The sequence below is a fragment of the Dryobates pubescens genome, chromosome 8, assembly GCF_014839835.1.
Source record: "Dryobates pubescens isolate bDryPub1 chromosome 8, bDryPub1.pri, whole genome shotgun sequence".
Lineage (NCBI taxonomy): Eukaryota > Metazoa > Chordata > Aves > Piciformes > Picidae > Dryobates > Dryobates pubescens.
In genome coordinates this window covers 35,223,385-35,247,877 of record NC_071619.1, presented here as the reverse complement: position 1 = coordinate 35,247,877, position 24,493 = coordinate 35,223,385, and the positions used below count along the sequence as shown (strand labels likewise).

At 43.0% G+C, this 24,493-nt stretch overlaps 1 protein-coding gene across 1 annotated transcript in view; it reads left to right on the top strand.

Moving 5' to 3' along the window:
• CFAP44 (cilia and flagella associated protein 44) overlaps positions 1-24,493 on the top strand; it is a 55,077-nt gene that overhangs the window by 26,284 nt on the left and 4,300 nt on the right. The window contains exons 15-30 of the mRNA XM_054163902.1: positions 1,959-2,111; positions 3,687-3,905; positions 4,383-4,525; positions 5,393-5,663; positions 8,393-8,448; positions 8,894-9,056; positions 9,380-9,510; positions 11,083-11,240; positions 12,179-12,344; positions 13,483-13,660; positions 14,229-14,714; positions 16,279-16,482; positions 17,412-17,607; positions 19,023-19,130; positions 22,372-22,502; positions 23,974-24,090. Of these exons, the coding sequence (XP_054019877.1) occupies positions 1,959-2,111; positions 3,687-3,905; positions 4,383-4,525; positions 5,393-5,663; positions 8,393-8,448; positions 8,894-9,056; positions 9,380-9,510; positions 11,083-11,240; positions 12,179-12,344; positions 13,483-13,660; positions 14,229-14,714; positions 16,279-16,482; positions 17,412-17,607; positions 19,023-19,130; positions 22,372-22,502; positions 23,974-24,090 (2,880 nt within the window). The remainder of the gene's footprint in view (positions 1-1,958; positions 2,112-3,686; positions 3,906-4,382; positions 4,526-5,392; positions 5,664-8,392; positions 8,449-8,893; positions 9,057-9,379; positions 9,511-11,082; positions 11,241-12,178; positions 12,345-13,482; positions 13,661-14,228; positions 14,715-16,278; positions 16,483-17,411; positions 17,608-19,022; positions 19,131-22,371; positions 22,503-23,973; positions 24,091-24,493) is intronic.

Here is a 24,493-nt window from a genome sequence, read left to right as displayed (position 1 = left end):
GGACTTGATGATCTCTGAGGTCTTTTCCAATCTGGTTAATTCTATTCTATTCCATTCTATTCATATTAAAACAGGCTTTTGCAAAGCTTTCAGACCATATTAAGAAAGCTTTTGGGTGCTTCTTGGAATTCAGTCTGTGTGTTTGAAGTGTGTCAGTGGCATAATCAAATAGGTTCTCAATGATATTTTAGAAATTCTTTAAAGTTAGAGTAACATCTGAAAGTTTGGTTAGTGCAGTATTCTTTTTTTTAGAAGGAAGATTATTAGTTATATTTAGATGCAAAGTGGCCAGCAAGATACATTATACTGGTGCACAGTGGAAAAGTGTAGCTGGTAATTGCTTGTTCATGGGAACTGACAAGAACTGTGCTGGCAAAAGAGCTCTTGCTGGTATGAAATCTTACCTTACTGCAGGAGTGACAGATCTGGATCTGACAGTTGCATTTTGAGTCCTTATCAGAGTATCACAGTAACACCAAGGTTGGAAGAGACCTCAAAGATCATCGAGTCCAACCTGTCACCACAGACCTCATGACTAAACCATGGCACCAAGTGCCACATCCAATCCCCTCTTGAACACCTCCAGGGATGGTGACTCCACCACCTCCCTGGGCAGCACATTCCAGTGACGAATGACTCTCTCAGTGAAGAATTTTCTCCTCACCTCAAGCCTAAACTTCCCCTGGCGCAGCTTGAGACTGTGTCCTCTTGTTCTGGTGCTGGTTGCTTGAGAGAAGAGACCAACCCCTTCCTGGCTGCAACCACCTTTCAGGTAGTTGTAGAGAGCAATGAGGTCTCCCCTGAGCCTCCTCCAGGCTAAACAACCCCAGCTCCCTCAGCCTCTCCTCACAGGGCTGTGCTCAAGGCCTCCCCCCAGCCTCGTTGCCCTTCTCTGGACACGTTCAAGTACCTCGATGTCCTTCTTAAACTGAGTGGCCCAGAGGAAGAGGTGGTATTCCTACTTAGTAAAAGGGCACCCAGAATTTCTTTAATGTGTTAAGTCTCCTCTGAGCAGCTTTGTCTATGGGTGTCAGGTCTCCACTGCAAGATGTGAACACTTGCTAAACGTAGTACAAATATCTTTGTGTTAACACTGCTTTTTTTTTTTCTCTTTTAAAAACCCACCTTAGTGGTTAAATACTATACATTGAATGAATAAATTTGTAAGGCTGAGATTTTGTAGACGTAAGAACCACCATTGGAGGTGTTTAGGAAGAGACTTGATAGGGTGCTTGGTTGCATGGTTTAGTTGATTAGGTGGTGTTGGATGATAGGTTGGACGCCATGATCTCTGAGGTCTCTTCCAACCTGGTTTATTGTAGTCTATACCATTTCTAGCTGACCTTGCCATAGCAACTGTAATATGCCCCCTTTGCACATTTTTAGTGATTGGTCAGATAAATTAAGCCTTCCTCCAGACCTCTTAATAAAATTGGAACTAAATACACATTTGCCTTTAAAAATCTCAAATAGTAAATAGTTGTTCCTGACTTTGCCTTTTAAAGAACCTGGCAGGTACCAGCAAAGAACAAACAAACTCAAAGCTAAATAGTGTTTGGCAAGATTCCAGGCCTAGTCTTGAAGATAAATAGGATTTATTATGATAGAAATGCATGGACTTCCAAGCAATGATCAAGACAAACCTCAGCTCCTAACTTTTGGGTCAGATTCATCCTTTAACCAAACTCCCAAAATACAATCATGCTGCTTCCAAGATAGACATTGCCAGAATGATAGCTGGTTTGCATATGGCAAGGACTTCTTCAGATCCTTAGCTTTGCTGAGCTTACAGAGTGTAAAGCAGCTTCTGATGTCCATTTAAAGAAGAGCATAGTTCAAGTGAGTGCCTCCTGGCTGGAGCTCAGCTTTGTGTTTATGCATCTTGTGACTTTTTGCTGCTTCTCTTAATTCTGTGTATGCATCTGCCCTATACTTGTGTTCTTTGTGGTTTTGTGCAGGTGAAGAGCACTCTGCTCATCCTTTGTGAGAATGGCTTTGCTCTCCAGGTTCCTGCCCCTTGCCCTGAGGAACAGGATACATCATCCACCTATCAAATCAAAAACTTGCCCACGCAGTACTTCCATTTTTCTAGTATTAAGTCTCGAATCAAGGTAAAGAACTCTTCTGTAGAGGAATTTCATGTTCTTCATGTGCCAGAGGACAAAACTACCCCAAAAAAAGTTTCTCATCATTGTATTGCATCACAGGATTTTTGCCCAGCTTTTAAAAGGGTGTCGAGGTGCTAAAGTGTGGTACTTTTAGGCTATGCCTTTAAAATTCAGCTGCAGATTTCAAGCAGGAAAGTAGAGGGTATAAATAAATCACTATGGGGTGTAAAAAGGAAAACAAAAGATTATTCTAAACAAATTCATTGGATAAATGTCTGGGACAAGAGCAGCTAAATTTTAAAGGCATAGCCTAAAACTACCACATGGAGTCACTGTCCCCGGAGGTGTTCAAGAAACATGTGGATATGGCACTTTGGGGTGTGGTTAATGGCCATGGTGGTGTTAGGTTGGTGGTTGGACTTGATGATCTTAGAGGTCATTTCCAACCAAGGCTATTCTGTGTCTCTGTGAAGGGTTAGGGCTGGGCCAGTCACTAAATGAGTGACAGACACTCTCTATTAACTTCTCTTCCTTCCCCAAGAGAGGAAGAAAGGGAGTAAGAGAGAGAGACTTATAGATTGTAAAAGAAAATTAAATCTACTTCAGTGAAAATAATAATAATAAAATGAAATATATATAAACCCAATACTGAATCCAGCATCCCTGATGGTAATTTCATCCCCATCACCATTGATGCTGTGGCAGAAGTCCCAGACTGGACTAAGCAGATGAGAACTGAATTCAGAAGCTGGATTCTGGAACTGGATTCAGGAAGTCATGGATTGGGATTGAAGGCAAAACAGGCAGAGTCCTCCTTGGATGCCAGCTGTTGAAGCAGAGATCTTGATCCTTGTGTTCCTTCAGCTCTCTACTGAATACATTGTACTCATGTGGATATCTTGTTGGTCAGTTTAGGGTCACCTGTCCTGTCCACTCTTCCCCACATGTCCAATATTTTACCCGCTACCCTCCAGCATGGCACAAAAGATTTACCTTGGCTTGCACACCAATCCCTGATACTGACTGTAACCATCAAAGCATTATCACTCCTAGAAGCAGACTCTGTACTGTTACTTTCAGAAAGTGCAATCACTGAGAAGAGACTGAGCTGAAAAGTAAAATCACCAAACAGTTTTGTTCTAACTCAGGCCAGGACAAAGGGGAAGGCCAGGTGGAGTCTGTTTGTGGCTGAGTTTCAACCTTTGAAATTACAGGTTGTTATTTGTTGATTCAAATAGAACATACACACTGAAAGCATGATGTGCCTTTTGATTAGAATTTAAAGATAGCATTAGTGAAAGGGAAAGGCAGTGTTGCATGTCTGTTCTTGAAGTATTTTCCTTGTCACTTTCAGAAAAAGTATGTTTCATGTGGTTGGTGTTAGTCCTGTAGGAAGTCTCTTTGGACACTCACACAGTCACTTTGAGTCAAGCATGGAATGTTGGGGTTTTTTTACAGCAGTCATATGTTTCTGGTTTTTCTTTTAATGTTGTAACACCATTAGTTTATGTGACTCCTTTAGTCAGTCCTGTGTGGAGTGCCTTGGTTTCATGCCCGTTTCTCTCCTTGTTGTGATAGCTGGAAGAGGAGATTGCACGAAGAGAGAAAGAAAAGCAGGAGAAGGAGAAAGCAAAGCTTGAATGGATAAAGCAGCAACTGGAGATGGGAATGGAGATAAAAGAAGAATCTGAAAAGAAACCTGAAGAAGAGCCATTGCCACCTCTCTACATGCCAGAGGAGCCAAGTCCTATCCTCTGTGGATTTTACTCATCACCAGGAAAATTTTGGCTTTCCTTGGTAAATAATTTTTTGTTTCATGTTGATGTGATTGCAAGATGTGTGGCAGCATGGCCTTCCCATCTTGGTGCCTGAGAAAGTGGAAACCTGCTAACTCAAGGACATGGAATTCCCTTCACAGTTGACAGTTTCAGTGTTTTTTGTGAATTAAACCATTAGTGCCACTCCAATTCAGATTGCTCAGTAAATTTCCAGTAGGTACACTTCTTGGTGATGCCTGACTGAGCACAAAGACTAAGCTGTTCTCTCACGAGTAGAAACTAGAATCTTAACATATTGGTAGGATGGCTTGTAATGCCAATGATCATGATAGATTTTTCTCTGGGGGTAAACAGGATCTCTAGATGTTTGGAAGCAACATTTTCTAACTTGTATGGATCCTGAGGAAAGGAAGAATTAGTCTGAAAATTCCATTTACCTGTCATCTGCTTCAGTGTTCTCTTGTCACCATTTCTCTATGGCCCTTCTCTTCTTCAGGGTGGGTATGACTCAGGGTTCCTCTATCATTGTGAATTCTCAAATGGTCACCAAGACAACCCTGTAAACAGGAAAGATGAACCCTTTGAAGTGATTCCTATTGAGGACACTGATGACAATCCCATCCACCAAATCTCCTTCAGGTAAAATGTTGTAGTTTAACAAGTAGCTTTGGGATAAAGCTTGGTGAAACTGGATTTTGAAGGGAGGATGGTACACTGCTTTGTCCCTTCTTGATTGTGGCTCAACTCCTCTGTGCAGGAAGTCTCTCTTATTCACTTCAAATTTCTAGTGGACATGGTTGGGCATTGTGTGTGACAGAATAATTCTAAAAGCCCTTTAAAGATTAAAACATCTGATTTCTAATTAAGTACTGATTCTAGGATTCAAACATCCTAGATTGTAGATCTCTAGAAGAACCATTAGAAGTCTCTGTAAAATGTGATCACCGGAACAGCAATGCTTTTTAGTAGTTACCAAAAAGAGGACACAGCCCTCAAGGACAACAGGGAGGGATTGTCTCCTCCCTCTTGTGCAAAGAATACAGACTTCTCAAGGACATCCTTTCAACTGTATGAATGAAAAGGGTGGACTGTTTTCAGACTCCCAGTATTAGGTTTCCTGTAAGGCTTGGTAAGTTTTGCATCTAAGGAGGCAGGTTTAGTTCAGGCTTTAATCTACAGATGGCTGTGCTTACCACATTCATACCAGATGAAGATCAGGGAGGGAAAACTGCTCTTCTATCTCTGAACCTGGTGTCTGCTACCTGCCCAACTCAGGACTGAGAGCATTTCCATGATACCCAATAAGGGCTGTAACATTCCTGAAAAAAAATGATGTATTAGTATCACACATACTTTAAATGGTCAAAAATGCTTTGCTCCCTGCTTACAAATTTGGGGGAAAATGCTTTTATTAAACTAGATTAGCTCTTTTCAAGTGTCACATTTTGAGCTGTGGCCTTGTGACAAGTTCCCTGCTGTTTCTGTTTCTCGTTGTGTATTTGACAGTACCAGCAGACAACTGATGTTCTGTGGGATGCAGAATGGTGCCCTGCGTGTTTATCCTCTCCAAGATAAAGACGTCTCCGTGAATACCCTGAAGGAATACTGGTGCCTCAATGTACATGACAATGATCATGGCCAAATCCGAGGGATCTGTCCTAGTTTTGATGACAGATTTCTGATGACTTGCGGTGAAGATGGAAACATTTTTACTTTCAACATGTTGTCTTCGGAGGACATTCCCAAAGAGCTAAAAGCCCAAATCCCCTCTCCCAGGGTAAATTGCTGTCCTCTTTCACTGAATTAGGCTTATTTAAACTACTGCAGACTGACAAAATGCAGCTCAATTACTTGGCATCACAGATCTTTCATAGCAAACAATTGAAAGAATAGCTCTTGCAAAACATGCCCTAATAGAGGCCCTGTGACTGCATTTTTCCTTCTCAATGTGTTGTGATTGTCTCAAAAAAGACATAGTATGTGTTGTTTACTACAAAATAAACATTGAGGTGCAGGACTGTGTCCAGAAAAGGGCAATAAAGCTGGTGAAGGGTCTAGAGAACAGGTCTTGTGAGGAGTGGCTGAGGGAACTGGGATTAGTTAGCCTGGAGGAGAGGAGGCTGAGGGGAGACCTCTTTGCTCTCTAGAACTACTTGAAAGGATTTTGGAGTAAGGAGGTGGTCAGTCTCTTCTCCCTAGTATCAGGTGATAGGATGAGAGGAAACAACCTGAAGCTGTGCCAAGGAAGATTTAGGTTGGTTATTAGGAAAAATTTCTTTACTGAAAGACAGGTCAGGCATTGGAAGAGGCTGCCCAGGGAGGTGTGGAGTCATCATCCCTGAAGATGTTTAAAACACTAAGTAGATGTGACAGTTTGGGACATGGTTTAATGGCCATGGTTGCCTTAGGTTGACAGTTGGACTTGATGATATTAGTGGTCTTTTCCAACCAAAACACTTGTATGATTCTATGACTCTACTAGTCAAGGGTATAATCATGCACAGTCCTGAAATGAAAGAACCACAAGAATTTGTCATACTTGTCTTGGATTTAATTTCACTAAAGCAGGATTCTGCCCTGGGTGGAGATTCCAGAAATAATGCTGGAGAATACCAAATGAGCACTTTCTTGGTGCATCTAGTATCATTCATATACAATTCTGAGGTTGGATTTTTAGATTTGGCAATTGGTGTGGCCCGATGCTGATCCTGTTGCTCTTTCACCCTTGTACAGCAGTTAGTAGTAATGATTTTAATAGGTGTCTTGTAGTCACTGTATAGAACTCATCGCCTTTAGCCTGTTTGAACAGATGACACTGGAACACAGTAACATTTCAGCTGATAAAATACAAAAAGAGAGAGCTGTCAAGTGAAAATCATAGACTCATAGAATTGTCTTGGTTGGAAAAGACCCTAAAGATCATTGAATCCAACTGTTGACTTCACACCATCGTGACCGTTAAACCACGTTCCAAAGTGCCACGTCCACATGGTTTTTGAGCACCTCCAGGGATGGTGACTCCACCACCTCCCTGGGCAACTTACTCCAATGTCTGACCACTCTTTCAGTAGAGAAATTTTTTATAATATCCAACCTAACCCTTCCCTGGCACAATTTCAGGCAAATTCCTCTCATCTTATCACCTGATACTTCGGAGAGGAGACTGACCCCCATCTCACTGCAACCTCCTTGCAGGTAGTTGCAGAGAATGTTCAGGCTTTACTGGATTTAAAAAAAAAAAATCTCTTGAGTACCTGAATTAAAAAATCTAACTTGAAAGAGGCAGTGAGACCTGTTGAATAAAGAAGTGCTGTCATACACAATGAATTTTCAAATAGATATACACTCTGTACAGGGTCAACATAAAACAAATCCAGCTCTGAAATATTGGTAATAGGAGTTGGTAACTAGTTTTGAAAGATGCTTGATGAGGGAGGCAGAGAGGAAATTGTTGTTTTTATCATTTAGCTAAATTGTTCTTGGCTGGTTGGAATCCTTTACCAGTATCACAGGAATATGTAGTACTGAGAACAGGCTCAACATTATTTTCTTAAGCTAAGTGAATGATTGGAACCTGTGATATCAGAACCTTACTAGCTCCAGTATTACAAGTAGTGATTAATTTGCATTTATAAAGCATAGATAAGGTTTTATCATTGTGAGGATGTAAGTGGCTGTAGATAAAGATCTTTATGGTCAATCTCTATTGTTCAGAGTAGCAACACAGCTTAATGACCATCCTAATAGAACTTTTCCTTTATGGAAGTATATCTTAATTAGGTATCTAGTCTACATTTAAGTCATGTAGAAGATTTTTAAAATTCCATCTTTATTAAACTTAATGGGATTCTTAGAGAATCAAATACAAATCCTCTGGAACTAATTGAGTTAAATTACAGATCAATTTAGTATGACTGCATTCACTGTAGGGTGATAGTCGTCCCCCCCGCCCTTATTTTAGAGCATGATTGCCTGGGGAAATGAGACTCATGCAACTACAGTGTCCATCCATCTGTCATTTCTTCACAGCTAATAATTGTGAACCCATTATGCAGTCAGCAGAAAGCAAACCAGATTAATTGCACATGTAACTTGGAGTTATTCCAGGATGTGTTGTCTCTTGTCAACGTGGCCGTGAGGAGAGACCAGGGAATTGGGTTTGGGGACTAGAGAATCAGAGGTTTTATGGGACAAAGTGATGTTGGAACAAGCACTGGTGGAATGGTTAATGTTGATGGGGATGATATAGGATTTCTGTTCTCTGTTCCTAAGAATTATGCTTCATTAGTTCTTTTATATGTAAACCAACTTAATTGTTTTTAATTCTTGAAACATTAAAGCCTTAAGACCCCTATAGCAATATTGATCATGAAGGCTTGTTTTGGGTTGGTGATAGGCAGTGGGAGCCCTGTCTTTGCAAAAAACTTTATTGTCTGTTGAAACTATTGCTTTATTGTCTGTTGAAACTATTGCTTGTTTAAAGGCAACATAACATTTTTATTCCAGAGTGGTCTTGAGAATGAGAAGCCTACTGAAGACATTAATAATCCCGATGCCTACAAGTAAGAGATGCTTGGATAATGATAAAAGAGATTTCAAGTGCTGATAGCTCTTCCTTCAGCCCATGGGTTGGGTTGGTTTTTTTCCCTTTTAAGAGGAGGGAGAATTTGATCACCCTGAGTTTGGGTTGTTTCATTGTTATACACAAAGTTTTTTCAGTCTTTTCCTCCATTTCACTGACTTTTCTGTGGTAAGAATTCAAATACGGTACTTGGAGACTTAACTTCAGACTACAGAGACATCACGAAGGCAAGGCCAAAGCTTTGTGATGTTAGGACTGTACAAATAAACAGGAAGATGATTCCTTCCTAAGTTACTTTAAGAGCCATTGAGTTCACTGGGAGTTTAAGGTGGTGAAGGTTATAGAAGGTAGTGAAGGTTACATAAAATATAATCTTTCCACTTTTTCATTGAGATAACACCGTTCCCTTTTCCATGCGTTGTCAGCATTGAGCAAGTCAAGCAGAAAGAGGAGTATGAACGGATAATGAAGGAAGCTGAAGAGAAAAAAGACAAGAAAAGGCAGGAGTTACTTGCACTGAGGAAGGAGTTTCTTTTTCTTCTTCAAAGGAATCAAGAACTGCCCAAGCACATGCAGCTACAGAGAGAGGTACATGTGTTTTTCATTTACCTTCAGAGGTACCTTCTTCTAAAGTGCTGGTAGCCAATGTGTCAGGGCCAAAGAAGTTGAACTCTTTGGATTAAGGTAGTTCTAGGAATACATAATTTGCTGGGACTTCCGAATCACAGCTGATGATCTGTGCCATTTAAGAAGCATGTGGGCAAAAATGTGGTTCTCTCTGGAGATCTGAATAGCTCCTGCAATAAAGGATTGTGGGATGTGTATGGAACTATGGCACCTGGGCAAAAATATTTATTACCAAAACCTAGTAGCCAAGATAATGTGATGCTGGGGTTTCTGACTTTCTGCAGGAGTATGAGTTGGACCCTAGGATCTTTGAGGAGCTGACTAGACAGACAGCACAGAGAATCCAGCTGGTGCAAAAAGAGCTGGCTTGGGAGCATGAGAAAAATTTGATCGGACTGCAGAAACTACAAAATCAGTAAGTACCACTTTCCTTCTACTTCTCCCTCTGACCTTGTGTGGAGGTAATCATTTATGAAGGTGTACCTGACACAAGAAAATAGAATGTGATTTGGCTTTTAATTTTTTTTCCCACTCATATAATTAACATTTAATCTGTTCTGGTGTGATTCTGTTCTTATTTACTTGGAACATATCTAAGAGATACATTGGTACGTGGGTGTGCTTACTTCTTCTGAGACTTTGGTACAAATTCAGATACTCAAGAAGTTTCATTCTGATTCACATCTATATTAATAAAACTTGTTTGGGTTGTTAGTTTTGGGGGGTTTTATTTTGAGATTAAGTTTGCCTGGATTTTTGCCAGTAATAAGCAAGAACTCTTATTAAAACTCTGAAGAACAACTTGTGAAATGAACTTCTTTTTTTTTTTTTTTCCAGACATGTTGAGTATCTGCCAGATATTTTAGTGTCATTGCTAACACAATGTTCCCTACACAATTTAAAGTTATGAAATTAACTTCCCCAAGAACACAAGTTTAAACATGGGATGCATTTTGTATTGGTTTTCTTAAATCTAAGTGTCTAGCCAAAGATGAATTCCTGAAAAGAAATGCACAATTAAAATAATCCACAATAGCAAGAACACCTCAAGCATGCAGAATGTGTCACTGGATAAAAAGGACTTGAATGAACATATTTTTAATCAGCCCTTAAGAGAAAACAGTATTTTCATGAAGAGCCTGATTTAAATTTTGATATTGGGAGAGGTCTTACTATACTTATTCTAAAGCACCTCCATTAGTAGATTGAATAAAAGTCAACAGGTAGTGTCATATGTCATAGAATCATAGAAATATAGAATGGTTTGGGGTTTAAGGGACCTTAAACATCGTAGAATCAATAAGGTTGGAAAAGACCTCAAAGATCATCAAGTCCAACCTGTCACCACAGACCTCATGACTAAACCATGGCACCAAGTGCCACGTCTAATCCCCTCTTGAACACCTCCAGGGACGGTGACTCCACCACCTCCCTGGGCAGCACATTCCAATGGCCGACAGCTCTCTCTGTGAAGAACTTTCTTCCTCTTTTCCACACCACAAACCACTCCTGAAGTGAGCACAAAGATTCCCCACATGAGAAATCAGCCCCAGGTGCTCTGTGCCCTGGCAGGACATGGGGGCACCATTCCCTGCTAGGCACCCACAGCTCAAAGCTCCCTGGCAGAGGAATGAGCCCAGCCTGAACAGCCACTCAGCCCTGTCCTGCCAGGTGTCACATCATGTCTGAGCCATGCTGAGGGCAAGGGGAAGGTCACCGAGCAGCCCTGGGCCTCATCATCTAGTTCAAATCCTCCTGCCATGGGCAGGAACACCTTCCCCTGCACCAAGTTGCTCAAGGCCCTGTCCATCCTGGCTTTGAATACTTCCAGGGAGAGGGCATCCACAGCCTCCTACTGTTCTGTGAATTTGCATGCTATGGTTGTATGTGCAATAAGTAAACCACCATATTCGTGTCCTTTTGGTCAAAGAAAGTGGTAGGTTCTGCCTCCTGACATCAGACAGTTTTGTCTAACTTGTCTTTCTAGGTTTCGGGACTCACTGGAATTTGACACTGTTGTTGTTCACGCTATTCAAAGCAAGCATGAGATTTCCACCTACAGACTTCTGGCACTGCCTGAGAAATGCTACCAAGATAAACAGACGGGGGAAAAAGCAGAAGGGGAGAGTGCCACAGAGACAACACGTATGCAGTGGGCTAGTGATGACCATTTGCAGTTTACTGGTGATATGGTTTCTGTCTTTCATCCCAATTTGTTCTCCTGAGTCCATGCTAAGGTGTCTGTATTTTGAGCAGACAGAAGCTCTTTTACCCCTCCCCAAAGGAGTGAAAAAAACGTTCCACAGGCTCACAACTATATACAACTATACCAAAACATACAGGATACACAAATCCATGTTTAGCCTTGGCCTAGTTCTCTCCAACCAGGGCTTACCAAAACCTCACTGGACTAGAACCTTCTGAAAACCTTCTCACTAGGCCACAATGCACCATCCCCCTGCCCCACTCACCCACCCTGCCGCCCCATACCTCCCTACCTAGGCCTGAATGATGCAGTAAAAATTATCCAGGCTACTCAAGGCCAGAAGCCTCTCCTGAAATACCAAACAAGAGATAGCAGTCTGCACTGGGAGCAGGAGAGAGGGAAAAGGGGAGAACAGCCTGTGCTGTCCATTTATAAAGGGGAGATGCAGGCATGATGGGATGAAATAACAAAAGATTCCACTTTCTGGTGTCCACTTCCCTGCACCTCTCTGGTACTTGGAGGACTTTCAACTCCAGGGTTAAGACATTCACAAACCCACAACATAAAATATAATTTCCTTAGCTACAGGTAAAGAAATATAACCATGGTATATTTTTTCAGTACCTGCATCAATGGTAAGACAGAGACATAGTTCTTCCATATTTAGGTCAATATCAGCAATTGTCTGTGAACCCCATGGGTATGATGTGACTAAGAGTCAAGTCAAAGAACCCAAGTATGTTCAGAACATCCACTACACTGAAACTAAACTGACTGACCCCAGCTCTACAGGGGCCATCCTGGGGGAGTTCCAGTGGTAGGGACTGCACTGTGTTGCATGCTATTTACATCTTCACATGATGATTTTTTGGTCCAGATCCTAGGATTGTTGAGGAGGCAGCTGAAAAACCGGAGACATTAGAGGTCCGAAAGCCAACCACGAGTTACATAGAAAGCAAATATGAGCAAATCAAAAGAAGCATTGAAAGATCCAACAAGGTGAAAGCTAAGATCATGAAGAGGAAGGCAGAGTGGGATGAACTGTGAGTTTTGAACTGGGCTCTGTGCCCTTTTAGTTCTGCTTCCTGTTTGAGGTCAGGTAATGCTGTTTAGCTGTCATATGGCACTATATTCTCCTTGGCTAGCCTTTTATATTCCTAATGGTTGTAAGTAAAATAGAGGAGTTTTCATGTTTCTCTCAGTCTCAAGAGAGCATTAAATTCTTTTTGTGGTGCTTCTAAAATATTAACTTGAATGCAGCTAGGTGGCTGCATTTTCAGGTAAGAAGTGTCTAAATGACTGAGATGCCTGGACCGTTACAGTCAACTCTTAGTTCACAGCATCATAGAATCACAGAATGGTAGAGATTGGAAGGGGCCTCTGGTGATTATCTAGTCCAACCCCCCTGCTAACACGGGTACACCTAGATCAGGTTGCACAGAAACATGTCCAGGCAGGCTTTGAAAGTCTCCAGAGAAGGAGACTTCACAACCCCTCTGAGCAGTCTGTTCCTGTGCCCTGTCACACTCAAAGTGAAAAAAGTTTCTCCTTAAGTTCAAGTGAATTAGCACATACTTAGCACATTCCTAAGGAAGGAATATATTGAAAAGAAAGAACTGGGGGAGAATATGTTATAGAATCATAGAATCATTTTGGTTGGAAAAGACTTCCAAGATCATCAAGTCCAGCTGTTGATGTAACACTACAGTGGCCACTAAACCATGTGCTGCAGTGTTTTGAATGCTTCCAGGGATGGGGATTCCACTGCCTCTCTGAGCAGCCTATTCCAACACGAGGCTTTTAAGGCTAGTGAGTGTTTAGCAGTTTAGAGTAGGATCAGGTATTCTGCAGCAGAGGCTGCTGGAGTGTTGAGACAGCTCCCTGAGATGGCAAACAACAAGTACTCCCTAAACCCAGGACTCAGCCTGTGTGTGAAAATTTAATCTGCCTCATGGAATTGTTATAAGACTGGTGGGGTGGGGGTGGTATTAATCTGATGTTTTCATTCAAATGTGCAAGGATATTCCTCCAAAAGTATGCATTCTTTCTGGAAGAGGTGTGTGGTTCTTGATCCCTGGTTCACCTCCCAGGCCCTGCTGCACAGAGCAGATGATATGCAATGACTCCGTTGGTTCTGTGCTCTTTTTCTCCTAAAGTTCAGCTTTGATTTGTACCTACCAGATACAAGAGCAAACCTTCTGATGACTATGAGGATCCCAAAGATGCTGAGGAAATCAAAGCAGCACGGGAAAATATGGGGGTTTATGAGCTGAAGACTGCCACTAACTACAGAGTCCCTGAACACAAGCGTATGAACGTTGAGAAGAAGACGATGCAGCTTGCATCCCTGGAAGCGTTGGTATGTAAACCAATTCATTAATGTGTTTATTTGTCCCTTTTGGGGGAAGGGCAGTATGGAGAGTTGAATTTACAATCCCCCCCCAGCTAATTGGAATTTACCCTCAGAGTAAAGTGTATTGTTTGTACTGTATGTCTGAAAAGAGGGCCATATATCAAAGCTGAGATGCTCTCTATTTAATGAGAGCCAGCCCAGATCACTAATCCTCTACACCCCACCAGCTTATTCTCACAGCCTCCGTCTGCTTTCTGCTCTGCTTCACCATCTCGTATCAAGAAACTCTTAATTCAGTCAGGAGCTGAGAGAATGAGAAAACTTTATCTCCCTTCTTACACCTTTGCTATTTTCTGTGAAGGACAGGAGGAGAGGTGGGTCCAGAGATTTTGAAACCACAGACTGAAAGACAGCAGTGTAAAAGTGCTGATGTGTGCAGATGGTACAGAAGGAAAGCTAGTGTGAAAAGAAGGAAAGCCAGTGTGACAAGCCCCTTAACAATTACTTGTGTGGGAAAGACTGAACACTGTAAGTGTTCCTTGGGAACTGTACTAAAGTTATTTTTCCTTTGCAGATCCATGAAAAGAAAGCAGATATGAACAAAGAGATCATGTCTTTGAGGGATCTCAAGGTTTCTACTATTGAAGAAATCAAGTGTTTGGTGCGAGAATTGGAATCCATACAGGCAGCCTTGGATTTGTCAGAGCATCTCCCTCTTCCCCCAATCCCTCAATTACATCCAGATGAGTTTCCTGAAAAAAGATTTGAGTGTGACAGTGACATCCTCCTGAAGTTCAAAGAGGAGCAGGAGGCCAAGGCAAAGCTCCAGGAACACCTGGAAGAAGGGTCTTCATCTCATGCATTTGGGTATGACTTTCTTCAAGCTCCTTCCAGAGAGGAGGCTGTGGGTGCATACCCACTGAAAACAGCATCATCTCAGGTCACAGGGCAGCAAAAGGTTTTTGAGATTGAGAAGTCAGAGCCAACAGAAATGGAACTGGAAATTTTGAAGAGAGAGAAGATTAAAAACCTGTATTTGCAGGAGATCCTGATTAAAAAGGTAGGATCAAAAAAGGTATTTTTTCTGACTGAACAACCCAACTGCATCAGAAATAAAGCCCCAAACCCTTCCATCTCAGGACTGGAGCTACTCCTGCCTTTCTGAAGTCCAGGAAAATGCTATCTGACAGTGTAAATTGGTATAAATTCCTAACTGTGACAAAAGAGACTATCCAAAATGCTTAGTCCTGGGAAAGCTTCTTTTAAAGGCACCCCTAAATAGATAAAGCACCTTTGGCCTGAAAAGGGGCAACTGAAAGGGTTGCCACAGAGGTGATAAAACTATGAATACAATATGAAAGGAGAGTAAGAATTATCTCTTAAAAGAAGGTGAGATGACAGATGAAATCATAGAATCATAGAATCAATAAGGTTGGAAAACCTCGCCTCAAACCTAAACTTCCCCTGGCACAGCTTGAGACTGTGTCCTCTTATGGTTGTGTAGAAAGCTTGAAACATGCAAGTGGAAACAGTTTTCCTATGCAACAATAACTAAGCTTTGGAACTCAGCTTTAGGATGTGGGAAAAACTACAATTTGATGAATTCTGGGGATAAAAAAATCCATTCAAAGCTCTTGAAGACAAATATGCTGCTTCAAGCTTAGGATGTCCCTAAGTCAGAGGTTAGGGGAGTACAGAGAGAAGTGTCAGATGTGTACAACTGTTGGCTTGTTTGCTCTGGTTCTTATCTTTTCTCTAACATCTGCTGTTGGCCATTGCCTCTTTGGTCTCTCCAACACAGACACCCTTATGCTTGTGCATGAAGGTTTTGAGGGACTATCTAAATGCTGGTGTGACTGTCACACAGACCTCATTTATATTGGCAGCTGCTAGTACTGGTTTGACTAAATGTCTAAGGGAAGAACTGGCAGGTATTCTGAGAGAAGTCTGGCAAGGCAGAAGATGTATTTGTAGTTGCAGCTGGGATTATGAACTACTTCAGGCTACTGTAAAACATTCTCTACATTGGTGATGCCACACCTCAGGTATCGTGTCTAGTTTTGGGCACTTCAATACCAGAAAGACATCAAGGTGCTGGAGTGGGTCCAGAGAAGAGCAGCAAAGCTGAGGAAGGGTCTAGAGAACAAGTCTTATGAAGAGCAAGTGAAGGAGCTGGGGCTGTTCAGTCTGGAGAATAAAGCTGAGGGGAGATCACATTGCTCTCTACAACTACCTGAAGGGAGGTTGTTGTAAGGTGGGTGTTGGTGTCTTCTCCCATGTCACTAATGATAGGACAAGAAGTAAAGGCCTCAAGCTGCACCAGGGGAGGTTTAGGCTGGATGTTAGGAAGAAGTTCTTGATAGAAAGAGGGATTGGCCATTGGAATGGGCTGCCCAGGGAGGTGGTGGAGTCACCATCCCAGGAGGTGTTTAGAAAGAGACTGGATGGGGAGCTTGGTGCCATGGTTTAGTTGATTAGATGGTGTTGGGTGATAGGTTGGACTCGATGGTCATGGTCTAGTAGTCATGAGGTGCTGGGTGACAGGTTGGAGTTGATGATCTCAAAGGTCTTTTCCAACCTGGTTAATTCTATTCTGTTCTATTTGGCTCTCTTGTGTGCTCCAGATCCAGGCCCTGGTGATCAGTTTTGATGCTGAACTTTGCATTCTGCGGCATAAGAAGCTGAAGCTGGATGTGCAGATGAAAAGTGCTGACCTGCGCTACATCACATGGTATGAAGAGCTGCTTATCCTGAAGCACCTTGAGAAACAGGAGAACTTTCTCCAGGGCCGTGTCCACACCCTCACCACTGAGCAGGGGGCCACACAGGTCAGTAGGCCATTTGTCTCTGGGTTTAATGGTACTGCTAATGCATGGCTTGGAAAAAAGCAAGCCATACAGTAAATGGTGGCATCTTTTTGCTTCATTTTAGCACTGATCCAGTGTCTCCCCCTGTACTCAGCACCTTGAGTACTGTGTCCAGTTCTGGGCCCCTCAGTTTAGGAAAGATGTTGAGTTGCTGGAACGTGTCCAGAGAAGGGCAACAAAGCTGGGGAGGGGTTTGGAGCACAGCCCTGTGAGGAGAGGCTGAGGGAGCTGGGATTGCTTAGCCTGGAGAAGAGGAGGCTCAGAGGAGACCTTATTGCTCTCTACACCTACCTGAAGGGAGGTTGTAGCCAGGTGGGGGGTTGGTCTCTTCTCCCAGGCAACCAGCACCAGAACAAGAGGACACAGTCTCAAGCTGTGCCAGGGGAGGTTTAGGCTGGATGTTAGGAAGAAGTTCTTCACAGAAAGAGTAATTGGCCATTGGAATGTGCTGCCCAGGGAGGTGGTGGAGTCACCATCACTGGAAGTGTTTAAGAAGAGACTGGATGAGGTGCCATGGTTTAGTTGATTAGATGGTGTTGGGTGATAGGTTGGACTTGATGATCTCTGAGGTTTTTTCCAACCTGGTTAATTCAATTCAATTCAATTCAATTCAATTCTATTCTATTCTGAAAACCAAGAAACTCTGGTTGATCAGCCTAGGATGGTCACTTTTAACTTCCAATAGTTAATCTTTTCATAGCTTTAACAGTTGTATTTTAATAGGTACTTTGTTTTGTGGAATAATAACATACTTCTAGGTTTTCCTTGGTTGAAGCAAGGGTTTAAAGAGAGAAAGGCGAGTTTAGCATTTCCAGATCTTCACAGAGCCATCCTGTACCCACACAAGTGGGCTTTAGCTTATAACTGAAGTAGGTTTTTTGTTTGTTTAGTCAGAACTGAACAACTACCTTGCACAGATGGAGGACAGAAAGTGTGAGATTGCAAAGCTTCAGGCATGTGAACGGTCTCTTTATGCTAACTTCCAAATGTCCCTTGGAGAAAACAATGAGTTTGCCTCTTTTCTGACTGAGGTTCTGGAGAAGAAAACCAAGTGCATGGGAAAAAAAGAAGCAGGAAGAGAAGCAGGTTAGAGATGCTCTCCTTTTTTTGTTTTGTAGATTTGTTACACATGTTTCCATGTGGTCAAGGGGTCATGGGTACAATCTCCTCCTGGGGAGATTCCCATTGGATTCCAGAAGAAAGTTTTTCACCATGAGAACAGTTAGACATTGGAATCATCTCCCACGAGAAACAATGGATTCCCCTACATTAAACAGTAGCCCAGACACCTCCAGACTCATTCCTTGTGTCCTCCAGGACCCCCAGACCCTAAACTTGTGCCCCCAGAACACCCTAAATCCATTCCCTGTGGCCCCAGTCCCACTCCTGTGTCCCCCTATATCCACTCCTTGTCCCCCCCCGACACGCCCATTCCCTAATCCTGTACCCCCAGACCCCTACAGATCCACTTCCTGTGCCCCCACACCCCCCTAAATCCATTCCCTGTGGCCCCAGCCCCATTCCTATGCCCCCTAGATCCACTCAGCTTGACAAAGTGCTGGGCCATCTCAATTAAACTATACTATTCCCTAGAAAGGTTGGAGCAGATGATCTTGAGGCCCCTTCCAACCTGGCATTCTATGATTCTGTGAAATGTCTCTCAATCTAGCTGCACCCATGGGTGCATGCAACACTGAGCTCAGTTCAAAAAGCCCTTAGATAAAACTTACCCAGACTTGTTATGTGGTGTCCCATGCTCTGTGGCAGCCATCTAGAATGATGGCAATGCCCTGATTCAGTCTCTAACATGGCTGCATTTGGTCTGGTGACAGCTCCTGCAATTTACTTCCTGTAACTCAGTATTGAGGACTGATAATTGGTATGAAGAAGAGGCAAAGCTTTAAATAGATACTTCCTAACAATGGGAGCTATGGGAGAGTGATTAGTTTGCCACATTCATGACATTCTCCTTTAATTTGTCCATTGATTAATGAGAGCACATAGACCTCATCTGCAATTGTCTCTTAGGACTAAACATGTGATGAGAACTTAATTTATCTTAGTGCCTCAGGTTTAAACTGGTGCAGCTAGGCAGTCTTGTTGAGCTAAAGTACTGATGCTCTCTTACTGACTTGACTTTTGATTTCAAGGGGGGGTTGGAACTAGATGATCTTTAAGGTCCATTCCAACTGAAGCCATTGGACATGGCACTTCAGGCTATGGTTTAATTAGTCATGAGGTGTTGGGTGACAGGTTGGACTTGCTGATCTCTGAGGTCTTTTCCAACCTTATTGATTCTGTGATTCTGTGGTTTAGCACCAGACTTGGTGGAGTTAGGTTGGACTCAATGATCTTAAAGGCACAAGGTGCTGGGATTCATGTATTGCCAACATGATCTTTCATGGGCTATTTGGGTTGTGTTCATCAGCATATTGGTATAATGCACAGCTACTGGGTCTGAAGATGTTTTGCAAGCCAGCAGTACTCTCCTTTTCTTGCAGGTGAAGAAGATGAGAATGAAGAGAAGGATGAAGAGTCCACCTTGGGGACTGATGAGGAAAAATCTGGATCTGAAGATGAAGTCTTTGATGACTCAGTGTGCCCAAAGAGTACTTAAGCCATCATTTTCTTGGGTTGACAATTTCTTTAGCTTTAGGGGCAATGCTGTGTGTTTAAAAAGAAAACTCAGAATATTTCATTATTCACTGCAGAGTAATGCCATTAAGGGCCAGCATGTGTGTACCTCTCCTGAGGGCAGCATTTCCTCCCAGGAAATGTCAGGGAAGCTAATGAAACTGTGCATGGGGTATTCTAAGTTAAAATTTGTGGGAAACATAATTTAGCTAAGCACCAAGAATGAATTGCTTTCCACTAAATCACAGAATCACTAAGGTTAGAAGAGACCTCAAAGATCATCAAGCCCAACCTGTCACCACAGACCTCATGACTAAACCATGGCACCAAGTGCCACATGCAGTCCCCTCTTGAACACCTCCAGGGCTGGTGACTCCACCACCTCCCTGGGCAGCACATTCCAATGGTTAACAACTCTCTCAGTGAAGAACTTTCTCCTCACCTTCAGCCTAAACTTCCCCTGGCGCAGCTTGAGACTGTGTCCTCTTGTTCTGATGCTGGTTGCTTGAGAGAAGAGACCAACTCTCTCCTGGCTACAACCTCCCTTCAGGTAGTTGTGGACAGCAATAAGGTTTCCCCTGAGCCTCCTCTTCGCCAGGCTAAGCAACCGCAGCTCCCTCAGCCTCTCCTCATAGGGCTTGTGCTCAGTGCCTCTCCCCAGCCTCGCTGCCCTTCTCTGGACACATTCAAGTGTCTCAAAGTCCTTCTTAAACTGAGGGGCCCAGAACTGGACACAGGACTCAAGGTGTGGTTTATGTAAAGAACTATTCACCGTTTCACAGCTGTTTTCTGGCGAGAAAAGGCCCTGCTCAGGAGTGGGACTGGGGCGAGGCTTTAGCTGCTCTCAGGAAGCCTGCTGCCTGGTCTTGCTGGATCCCTGTCGGGGAAGTTCAGCGGGGCCCCACCATGCTGTTGAATCAAGCTCTTTGTTACCACCTCGTGGATTTATGCAGCAATTGCCTGTTGCTAGGCTGCTCTCTTTAAGGGTGTCTGAAAGGAGCTGAGCTTTACAAAATCCCCTTCCTTCCGTCCTCCATTCAGCAAAGGCAAGCTGCTTCCCCCCCTCCCCTCTTCTTTTGTACCCGCTTAACTAGGTTAGGGTGTTGTTCTAAAAAGCATCTGCGAGTGGTTTGTTAATGACCATGTAACAGCACTGCTTTGTTTGCAGTCAGAACTTACTAAACTCATTACCATATAATTTATTTTATTTTTCCACTTGGATTTTAGCTTCTTTTCCACAAATTGAGTTTTTGATTAACTCCCCATTCATCTACATTTTCAATGACATGTTGGAAAGAAATGAGGGGTTTTACTCATTTAATAGGGAGGTTACATGTGGTGTTAGCCTCCTCCCTCATATTTGTCCATGAGCCATTTACTTTCCCCTGGTTGGACTCTTATTTTTTAATCTATTTGGGGTTTTTTTAATGCCCACCAATTTGGGCATAATTATGCACTTGATTAGTGTAAATGAAATCAATGAATTAGAATATAATAGAGTAGAGTAGAGTAGAGTAGAGTAGAGTAGAGTAGAATAGAATAGAATAGAATAGAATAGAATAGAATAGAATAGAATAGAATAGAATTGAATCGAATCGAATCGAATAGAATAGAATAGAATAGAATAGAATAGAATTAACCAGGTTGGAAAAGACCTTTGAGATCATCGAGTCCAACCTATCACCCAACACCATCTAATCAACTAAACCATGGCACCAAGCACCCCATCCAGTCTCTTCCTAAACACCTCCAGTGAATGTGACTCCACCACCTCCCTGGGCAGCCCATTCCAATGGCCAATTACTCTTTCTGGGAAGAACTTTCTCCTCACCTCCAGCCTGAACCTCCCCTGGTGCAGCTTGAGACTGTGTCCTCTTGTTCTGGTGCTGGTTGCCTGGGAGAAGAGACCAACCCCCACCTGGCTACAACCTCCCTTCAGGTAGTTGTAGAGAGCAATAAGGTCTCCTCTGAGCCTCCTCCTATCCAGGCTAAGCAACCCCAGCTCCCTCAGCCTCTCCATTCACAGATCTTCCTTACCATGAAACAAAAGAAACAAATCCTGTGAAGCACAGCTTTGATTACAAATAGAGCTATGGATGATTTATAGTTGGACTTTATCTTAAAGGTCTTTTCCAATCTAAATGATTCTATGATCACTACAAGATTTGTAGTGAAGGGTGGAATGGATAAACAAGTACATGTTTAGATTGGCTATTAGAAGAAAATTCTTCCCTGAAAGGGTTCTCAAACACTGAAATAGGATCCCCATGGAGGTGGTTGAATCCCCATCCCTGGGGGTGTTTAAAAGATGAAGAGAGGTAGTGCCAACTGAGACACTTGAACGTGTCCAGAGAAGGGCAACAAGGCTGGGGAGAGGCCTTGAGCAGAAGCCCTATGAGGAGAGGCTGAGGGAGCTGGGGTTGTAGCCTGGAGAAGAGGAGGCTCAGGGGAGACCTCATGGCTGTCTGCAACTACCTGAAGGGAGGTTGTAGCCAGGTGGGGGTTGGTCTCTTCTCCCAGGCAACCAACACCAGAACAAGAGGACACAGTCTCAAGCTGCACCAGGGCAAGTTTAGGCTGGAGGAGAAAGTCTTTCACAGAAAGAGTAATTGGCTGTTGGAATGTGCTGCCCAGGGAGGTGGTGGAGTCACCATCCCTGGAGGTGTTCAAGAGGGGATTGGATGTGGCACTTGGTGCCATGGTTCAGTTAGTGATGAGGTGTTGGGTAACAGGTTGGACTTGCTGATCTCTGAGGTCTTTTCCAACCTTATTGATTCTGTGGTTTAGCACCAGACTTGGTGGAGTTAGGTTGGACTCCATGATCTTAAAGGTCTTTTCTGACTGTAATGATTCTATGTTCATGTAATTGAGGATTGTACTGTAACATGGATTAATTACTGGGACTGAATTACTTACAAAAGCTTATTTCGGAGCACTTGGCTTTAATACTGGCATTGATGCATTTAGTCTTCTGGAAGCAGAGTGAATGTAAAGAAGAAAAGACCCATCCAGCACATTCATCTCCTCATGCAGGGACATGGCCTATGTGGCTTATGTTTGAGGAAGCTCCAGGGAACCAAGAGCATGGTCTTATTATGAGGAGCAGTGGGCAGTGTGTGCAGTAGGAGAAGCTACAAGCTGAAGCCCATAACTATAGTACAGTTACTAGTCAGTTTCATCACAAAACAAAGCTATTCTTTGACTCTCTTTCCTCAGACTGCGACGAGGCACTCTTCCGAAACACCATCCAGCTCCGGCAGAAGCTGCTGGATATTAAGGAGGCTTTAGCAGAGGAGAAGAAAGTTGCCGCTAACCTAAGAAAGAAATATAATGCCTTGGCTGAAAAGGTACTGTAGTGTTTTCTTCTCAGCAAGCATCAGCTGGCTCCATTACAGTAAAAATGTTGTGCTAGTGATTTTGGCTGAGATTTAAAGACAAACTCCTAACCCTGTGAGAGGCCTCAGTTTGGGTAGAAAAATCTGTGGTAACAGAGAGGCAGAAGGCAGCTCAGTGTGGGTCATCTGTCCACCTGAAAAGGGTAAATCAAGGTGGTCTGACCTTAGCTGCTATGAGGCTGGATCCAGAGTTTAGATCCAGTTCACTACAGCTTTCGAACCATCATGCAGATCTAGGGAGCTATCTGAACGTCCAGCAGGTCTAGGGAGGTTCTCCTCTCCCTCTTCTCTGCCCTGGTAAGACCATACCTGGAATAGTGGAGTAACAGGTGCAAGCTGGAACACAGAAGTTCCATCTCAACATGAGGAGAAACTTCTTTCCTGTGAGGGTGCTGGAGCTCTGGAACAGGCTACCCAGAGAGGTAATGGAATCTCCTCTGGAGGCTTTCAAAACCTGCATGGATGTATTCCTGTGTAGCCTTCCCTAGGTGATCCTGCTTTGGCAGGGGCCTTCTCCTAGATGTTGTCTAGAGGTCCCTTCCAACCCCTTCCATTCTGTGGTTCTATGCAGCAACAGAGACTCGATTCTCTTGTTCGTATGAGACACATGGTGTAGCTTTGGCCTGTCCTCTGGGATGGAGAGGCTAAAGAAGACTTCTCCGCACACAAATGCAGGTTGAAATAAAGGCAGTAAAATGCTGCCCTTCAACCGATTTCTTTTAGTTATTTTTCTTTTACTTTTTGTCATAGTAATCACTGAATAAACTCCCTTGGTGCAAGTTTTCCTTTCAGCTTCTTGGAGCTCTTTGCATTCATCAGGATATTTGATTTATCTGAATTCAAAAATATCTTCATCTGCAGGGTTATCCAGGATAGTGAGAGAGTTCTGCCAAAAGAACATTATGCAAGCCTTGCTTTTTATTGTCTCTCAGAAATGTTCCCTCAAATATGTTTAACTTACAACATTTTTTGTTTAGTTTTTAAAGGCTTTCCTAAGTGCCAGCTGCCACATACTCACCCTGGGGTCTGACATTTGAGTCTGAATTGTTTCTTTCTCATGCAGAATCAATAAGCATTTGCAGGCATAACACAATAAAAAAATATCTTGCAGGCTCTGTAGATCCAGAAGTGTTTTAAACACTAAACAAAGCAGCTGCCTCTTGACACATACAGGGCTTCTCTGCTAAGGAGACATTGATGAGGGTGTATGTGTATGGGAGGTAATCAGGGTTAGAACCTTGCTTGAATATGTAGAGGAGCCTTGTGCTTGCCTGTAAAACTATCATAGTGTGTTTAAAAAAAAAGAGCATTTAAAGAATATACTTCTTTCCCTTTGCATCAGGAATCTCTAATGTAAAACTTCGCTGCCTCACACACTTGAGTATGACAGGATCTGTGTTAGTTCACAATTTGTCCTTTGCAGGCAAAAGTAGTGGAAACCAATCTGGAAACTGCAGAGAAGGAACTGGAGACCTTTCTGTGGGAAAAGCAGCAGAGAATGAACGAGCTCTATGTAGCTGTGCCTTTGAAACTCCATCAGGTAATTCAAGATGATGTGAATCTGCAGGTGCAGAATGGCCTGTGCACATCTAAACTACCGTGCTGCTCCTGTTCTTTGGGACCATTAGTCCCTGATGCACCAGTGTCCTGGGAGTGCCACTAACTGAACTTCATTCTAGGCTTGTTTTTCACCCTTCTCCTGTACAAACAGAAAAGAGCTAAGAACAGGCAGGTTGTCTCATTGCTGAAATGTGCATAGTCTTCAAGAGCTCCATAGGTTTTGCATTGGCTTTTCCTTCAGGTCTGTACCTACTGATAGTTTTCTGGGGAAAAAAACAAAACCACCAAACCACCCCCCCAAAAAAAAGCAACAAACCAAACCAACCAAAAAAACCCCAAACCAAACCAGAACACTGAAACTAATGGGAGTTTTGCTCAGTTCA